This window comes from Colobus angolensis, unplaced genomic scaffold (genome assembly GCF_000951035.1).
Source record: "Colobus angolensis palliatus isolate OR3802 unplaced genomic scaffold, Cang.pa_1.0 Scaffold9, whole genome shotgun sequence".
NCBI classification, from domain to species: domain Eukaryota; kingdom Metazoa; phylum Chordata; class Mammalia; order Primates; family Cercopithecidae; genus Colobus; species Colobus angolensis.
Genome location: NW_012122931.1, coordinates 953918 through 961598, shown reverse-complemented (window position 1 = coordinate 961598; position 7681 = coordinate 953918). Strand labels below are relative to the sequence as shown.

At 56.2% G+C, this 7681-nt stretch overlaps 1 protein-coding gene across 3 annotated transcripts in view; it reads left to right on the top strand.

The window, feature by feature from the left end:
• The window catches only part of ADAMTSL2 (ADAMTS-like 2), a 42363-nt gene that overhangs the window by 14807 nt on the left and 19875 nt on the right, over positions 1-7681 (top strand). For all 3 annotated transcript variants that reach the window (XM_011931119.1, XM_011931118.1, XM_011931120.1), the window contains exon 9: positions 927-1102. In XM_011931119.1, coding sequence (XP_011786509.1) covers positions 927-1102 — 176 coding nt within the window. The remainder of the gene's footprint in view (positions 1-926; positions 1103-7681) is intronic.

Here is a 7681-nt window from a genome sequence, read left to right as displayed (position 1 = left end):
GCCTGCAAGGGCAGCAGGAAGTCTTTGCTCCTATGAAGAGGATGGAGCTGGCCAGCTCAGGGCGATCCCCAGGAAGGGCCTGGTGGTCAGCACCCACCCGGCCCCAGGAAGAGGGCAGCTGAGATTGCGCCAGGCCGTTCTGGCCTGATTGAGCACCTCGGCCAGGCCCGGGTGCACGGGTTAACGGGTGAAGGGTCAGCATGGCCCTGCCTGCAAGGGCAGCAGGAAGTCTTTGCTCCTATGAAGAGGATGGAGCTGGCCAGCTCAGGGCGATCCCCAGGAAGGGCCTGGTGGTCAGCACCCCCCATGCGGGCCAGGCCAGGGCTGCAGCGTCACTCTGTGTGGACGACGGCAGGGGCACCCAGGACTCCTGCTGGTGAAATCGTTCATTCATCCATCCATTCACTGTGGCTAGCTTCCCTGGTGGACCAGCGGGGGTTCTGTGCTGGCCCATTTCCTGCTGTTTGGGAAGTCCACAGGGAGCTCGGGGCACTAAGGACGAGGCTGGACCCCTCCACCCCCACAGTAGAGGGGTTTATGCCCCTACCTAGCTTCATGTGTGCCTTCCACAGGCCACAGACTCTCTTGTTCTAGACTGGGTCCCTTGGTCGTGGTGCGACCTCATTACTTTGCAGCGCCTCAGCTTCTTCAAAGGCAGCTGCAAGAACATGACCAAATGGGTCCCCAGCCAGCCGTGTTCAGCGTCTAGACAAGTCCTTCATTGCTGATTTTAGGCTGAGAGGAATGTGCGTTTGTGCCTCCTCTGCATTCACTGGCCAGACTCTCCATGATGGGAGTTTCCTGTTTCGGGGGCATTTGGGCCGGGGTTCTGGAGGGCAGGGCTGGTGGTGGTTCCCTGAGCCGGTGACACTACCTCCTCCCCCAGCCAGTTTGGCCCTTTGTGACAGGCGGTTTTGCCCTTCCAGCTCTTGCAGATGAAGCTGGCTACTACTTCTTCAACGGCAACTACAAGGTGGACAGCCCCAAGAACTTCAACATCGCCGGCACCGTGGTCAAGTACCGGCGGCCCATGGATGTCTATGAGACGGGAATCGAGTACATCGTGGCACAGGGACCCACCAACCAGGGCCTGAATGTCATGGTGCGTGTGCCGCAGGCCTTGGGGCCCCCCGAGGCCCCGGGCACTGCTTTCCCAGAATCTGGCCACAGGTGGGGGCTTCCAGCCTGTGACACCCCCAGGGCCACTGTGCGCGTGCACCCGGCAGCCTCACCACTCTGTGGGTTGGGCTTCACGTTCAATCACTGTTACTCATTCACTTGTTCTTTCACTAACTCCCTCTCCCATTCATTCATTCACTCAGATTTTGGTTCATTCACAGTCTCCCATTCACTCATCAGTTCATTAATTCATTTACCCGTTCACTTCTCACTCAACCACCCACTCTCTCACCCACTTCTTGAAATCATTCATTCATCCATCCATTCACTGTGGCTAGCTTCCCTGGTGGACCAGCGGGGGTCCCGTGCTGCCCGTTTCCTGCCCTTTGGGAAGTCCACAGGGAGCTCGGGGCACTGAGGATGAGGCTGGACCCCTCCCCACCCCACGGTGGAGGGGTTTATGCCCCTACCTAGCTTCATGCTCCGCCCTCCTGGGCACTATGGTGTTTGTGCTGGGTCCTTAGTGCCAGGGCCCAAGGTAGTTCCCGTGGCCCCTGCCCCTCCCCTGACATGGCCTCCCCAGGACACTGAGGGGTTATAGGGTGGGGCTCAGGGACCGAGCAGTGGGCAGGAGAGAATGTGGGCCTGTTATGCCCGGTTTGCCACGAGTTCTCCTATGGCTAGCCTCTGGAAATGGAGCCCCTGGTGGATTGGTGCCTCAGCCCCGAAAATATGTAAAGGACTTGTCATGTCACCAAAGTCAGGTGACATTAAGATGGGCAGTTGTGGAGGCCATCAAGGCCTACTGGCTTTCCTGGAGGCCGAGGGAACACAGCAGGGATGGCGCTGCGCCCCCTCCCTACCTGAGCTGTTTTGGTTTCCAGATACCGCTGTCATGGGTTTCATTGCCTCACGCTGCAGGTAATGAAATGTAGGCACAGAGAGGCGAGTGACTTGAGCAGTCATGGAATTGTAAGTGGCACAACTCGGCTTTGAACCCAGGCCTGCCTGGTGCCAGAGCCTGTTCTTTGTTTAGCTGCTGTGCTGGAGGGGTCTCTAACTGGGGGTGCGTGTCCGTCTCCCCACACTGCTTTTTGGCTGAAGAGCTTTCCTGGTGACCCCGGAATCAAATGGGGGCCGTGCATCTCTGTGTTTATGCTTACCTGGCCCTGCCTGGAGCTGTGTCTGGAGGTGGACTGACCACCTGGCTTCGCCTCCTGGCTGTAGGGGCTGTTTTGTAGGTCCGGGTTCCCAGAAAATAGACTCTGAGGTAGGGGTTTGCGTGCAAGAGGGCTTGGGGGCAGTGTCAGGAGCGGTCTTGGGAACACTGGTTGGTATGGGCAGGAGGGCATGGGACTAGACAGAGGGGGCAGCTGAGCTGTGATGCAGTTTCAACGGGCTTCGGCCAGGCCCCCGGGGGTCGTATTATCTCCAGCTGGGGCAGGAGAGCATCGCGTATTGCCAGGTGTAGTTGCCTCTTGTTGGGGGCATGACCTGGGGAGAGAGAGCTCCCTCTGGCTGAGGGAAATGCCTGGAGTGGGGCACAGCTGTGAACTGTCGCACGCCCACCCCAGGCAGTTCACCGAAGGGTGAGGTCCGTGGTCCACCCCCGGCACGGCTTGGACCCATGCGCTTTGCGTGAGTCGGCCTTGGCAGGGAACAGCTCCTCTAGAATTGCGTTGGTTTCTTTCTCGGGGAGCCTTACAAGGAGGAAGTTTGGTGGGCTGAACTGCAGCTGGTGTAGGGGCTGCAACTGACACTCAGTTTCCTCCTCCTGCGACGTGCTCTATTTCCCCTTAGCCTGAGCTAGCACCTCAGCGGGGCCAGGTGGCTACCTGGTGAGGTGACCCTGGTCTCCATGGCCTTCTCAACCTGAGGCTGCTGCCTTTGTCCAGTTATCATCACAAAGGGCAGGGGGATACCAAGAGATGCCCAGGGCATCAGCAGGTGTTACATAGATTCTTTGACCCCAGGGTCAAACAACTCCTTTCCTACTTTTTTTTTTTTTAAATAGAGAGAGGGTCTTGCTATGTTGTCCAGGCTGGTCTCGAACTCTGGGCCTCAAGTGACCCGCCTGCCTCGGCGTCTCAAAATGCTTGGATTATAGGCGTGAGCCACCTCCCCTGGCCTCTCTGCTCTTGATCATCAAGGTCGATCACCCCGCCAGGACGGCCACTCGTTTCCATGCTGCTGGTCTCTCGGTACAAAATGCCCAAACGGACCACGTGTGGCCACAGCCTAAAGCGTAATGAAACTGTTGCTACATCTTTGGATGGAAACATTCCCCCTGTGCAAACCAAGGCCTCTAGACCACAGACCCCAGAGCTGCAGGGAACACACAGTCCCCAAGTGGTGGCTGGGAATGATCGCTACTGCTACTGCCTCCCCTGCGTCCCAGACCCATCTCGTCTGCGTACTGGGCACATAGCACCAGGATAAGGCACAGGGCCAGAGGGTACAAGAGAGCTGTGTCAGCAAAGGACCCGAGCTCCCCCATCCAAGACCCTCGTCCCCACATCCCCTTTCTAGCTCACAGCTATGGCTGTGTGTGGGGGGCCCTTACGATGAAGTAAGAGCAGAGAAAAATGGCCAAACTCGATTCAGAGGTGGGTCGGCTTGCCCTGAGGGTGCAAGCTGGAAATGGGCTCTACTTCACTAAAACCCTATCCAGGGCTGGCCTGGAAAAACGGCAGTGAAGGAAAATCCTTTGATTTATGTGGGTGGTACCTCATGGGGGATGCTCCACCCTCGCAGGTGTGTGGCCTCTCAGCTGGCCCCGTGGCTCCCCGCTCCATTGCTCCATCAGGCTGGCGTTTCTGGATGTTGTAGGATACGGCAGGTCCAGTGGATCTCACAGTCATGTGCCCGCTGTGGCACGTCCTCTGATGTAAAGGGGGGTCCCTTTGTCCAATGCCATGTTATTGGTATCCTGTCTCCGTCAATCAGATGCTCTGTGAGCCCTTGGGTGTTAGGGCTGGCTGAGGTTCTGTGGACAGGAAAGGCAACTTTTATTTAGGACCAGATTCGGCGCTTCCCCTTCCAGGATGGAAGGGGTCTGTTGTGATCAGGTTGTCACCCAGTAGCTGAGTGGCCTCCTTGAGAGGCGGTGCTGTTTAGAGGCTTAGTGTTGAGGCCAGAGACTGGACGTTCAGGAGTGGAAGGAGCTATGGTGGCTGTGGTGAATGAGAAGCCGTGTTGCTCCACGCTGATTCATTCACCCATTGTGCCTGCAGTGGGGTGACCGATGCCAGCGACTAGCCTGTGTCCGGTGGCAAGGCCATTCTGTCTTCTACTGGGGTGTTTAGTGCCTCTCGCATGGTGATGCTTCCTGGTACAAATTAACAAGTGAAATGAAGACCTCCATCCTTTATGCCCACTCCCTAGATCCAGCCACAGGTGCCTGCTCCAGACCTCATGGTCCCCAGCCTTCAGATCTTTCCCATCCAGGCTCCTGACCTACCTGACCAGCCAGCCGAGCCAATTGCCACCGCCCGCGATTCAGTTCATATTCTCATCTCGGGCCTCCCTGCCTCCCAGCACACCGACGCTCACATCACATGTGCTGCCTGAGGCCCGTGGGGAAGATTTTCCTTCACTGCCATTTTTCCAGGCCAGCCCTGGATAGGGCTTTAGTGAAGTAGAGCCCATTTCCAGCTTGCACCTTCAGGGCAAGCCGACCCATCTCTGAATCAAGTTTGGCCATTTTTCTCTACTCTCCCTTCATCACAACCCCCCTCCTGCCCCCCGCCCCCCGCCAGCCATAGCTGTGAGCTGGAAAGGGGATGTGGGTGCGAGGGTCTTGGATGGGGGAGTTTGGGTCCCTTGCTGACACAGTGCTCTCGTACCCTCTGGCCCTGTCTGTGCCTAGCCCTGGTGTAACACTTCCACCTTATGATGGATTGCTGCTGGCGGAGCTGATAGAACTCATGTTGGAGGCAGCACTGGCTGCGTGGGTCGCCTGATGTCCCGCAGCCCAAGCGTTCCATCTCTAGTAGGGCCTCGCAGCGTGCCAGAAGTTTTTTGCAACTGATGTATATTTATTTGCTGCAGATGGCCTTGCTCCAGAACCACAGGGTTCTATGTTATGCTTTCCCTAAAGGCTTTCCAGAAATTCCGTCTGACATCTTTCCCTACCACAGATATCTCTATTCCTATAGGATCTGCCAGGTCATACGGTCCATGTGGCAGGCTGCTTGCCTCACAGCCTGGACGTGCTGCAGGGCCCCTTCCACTCAGGATTCCATCCAAAGCAGTACCCCCCTTTTTTTTTTCTGAGATGGAGTCTCACCCTGTTGCCCAGGCTACAGTGCAGTGGTGCAATCTCGGCTCCCTGCAACCTCTGCCTCCTGGGTTCAAATGATTCTCCTGCCTCAGCCTCCGGAGTAGCTGGGATTACAGGCACCCACCACCACGCCCAGCTAATTTTTGTATTTTTAGTAGAGACGGGGTTTCGCCATGTTGGCCAGGCTGGTCTCGAACTACTGACCTCATGATCTGCCCGCCTCATCCTCCCAAGGTGCTGGGATTACAGGCATGAGCCACTGCACCTGTTCAGCAGCAGCTTTTAATGTCACCCAGCAGATAAATTGAACATTCTTGGATGTAGAATATGCTGGCTCCAGAATTATTCTTCGTGGTGGAGGGTATGAGATGCCATCAATTTCCCCTTCCTCTCAAAGAGATGTCTGGCACGCCCTAACTCACTGAACCCTGACATTTCCACTAATGTAGGGGGCTGCTGAATCTTCACGGGGTTGAACCTCTGCTCCTCTGGAAGACAGGTGCTTCACCAAGACCTCTAGCGCCAGTGCCCGCTCCTCTGAGCCGCTAATTATGGCGCCATCAGTGCAGAGGACAAAGGTTAAGTTTTTGGAGTGGTCCAGATGCCTTTATAGTGTATTGTAATTGGGAGTGGGAGCAGAAGCGTAGCCCTGGGTCAAGACTGTAAACGTGTACGGTTGTCCGCCCCAGGGGAAGGAAATCGTTTCTGGTCCACCTTCTTGACAGGGATAGAAAAGAACATATTTTCCAGATCAGTGGCCACCTACGATCAACCCGAGGCCATGCTGATCTGCTCTAGGAGAGAGAACACAACGGTCATGCCCTGGCAGTGGAGGGTGCCCGCTTGGTGGAGGATGCAGTACCCATGTAGACTCGGATGGCAGATCCTCCAGGGTCTGTCTGGTTATTGTGGAGGCTAAACTATTGAGTTAAAGGCGGGTGTGGGCCGGGCGCAGTGGCTCACGCCTGTAATCCCACCACTTTGGGAGGCCGAGGAGGGTGGATCATGAGGTCAGGATATTGAGACCATCCTATCTAACACGGTGAAACCCCATCTCTACTGAAAATACAAAAACAAAATTAGCGGGGCGTGGTGGCGGGCACCTGTAGTCCCAGCTACTCGGGAGGCTGAGGCAGGAGAATGGCGTGAACCCGGGAGGCGGAGCTTGCAGTGAGCTGAGATCATGCCACAGCACTCCAGCCTGGGGGATAGAGGGAGACCCCATCTAAAAAAAAAAAAAAAAATGCGGGATATGATGGGCTGGCTATGTCTGCATCACTGTAGGTCAGCCCCTGCCTTCTCCGTGCTGCTTTTTTTTTTTTTTTTTGAGACGGAGTCTCAATCTGTCGCCCAGGCTAGAGCACAGTGGCCGGATCTCAGCTCACTAGTTTTTTTTGTATTTTTTTTAGTAGAGACGGGGTTTCACCGTGTTAGCCAGGATGGTCTCGATCTCCTGACCTCGTGATCCACCCGTCTCGGCCTCCCAAAGTGCTGGGATTACAGGCTTGAGCCACCGTGCCCAGCCACGAGGGTGTCTTTCTCTGCTACTGTGCAGACCCTCACCTTTCCCGGCCGTCCTTTCATTCTTGGGGTCCTTTACTTCCACAGTCCTTTACAAGTTTTTAATCCCTACCCCTGCCCCAGCCAACTCTCAAACACTTGCGCTATTGCACCAATAGTGCCTTTCCTTTCACTGGCATTCCCTCTCAGTTCCCTAGTGGTGAACCTTTTCACAACGGCATTATCTTCTGGGGGTCTTCGTGCTCCACCCACTCCCAGATAGACCCTCATTGCTTCTGTCAGCAGGTGATCCTCTCCAACACCTCATTTTAGAGTCTGCTTCCTAGGCCTCCCTGCTCCTGACACCAGCTGGTTTTGGTTGGAATCTCTGGAAAGAGCAACTCCTAGAGAGAGGGGCAGCAGGGGTCTGCGGAGGGAGAAGCCGGGGCTGCCCCGGGGTCTTGACAGCGGCCTCAGGGCCTCAGCCCATCCCACAGGGAGCCCTGGAGCCGGGATGAGCCTTCATTGTTCTCTTGCATTGAGGCGGAGCCTGGGTCTTTGTACTCCCCGGGCTGGCCTGCGAGGTGGGGCTCTGGGTTGGAGGGTGATGGGAGGAGGACACTAATTTCTTAGGATTTCTGGCACATGGTGAGGAGAAAATGCAGGCCAGGTTTTAGTTGACTTCGTTACTTAAATTCTCCACATACAGCCTGCCTCTTGCTACCTGTACCCAGGGCGGGCCATTCCCCCGACCACACTCCCCCAGCGCCCGCCCTGTTC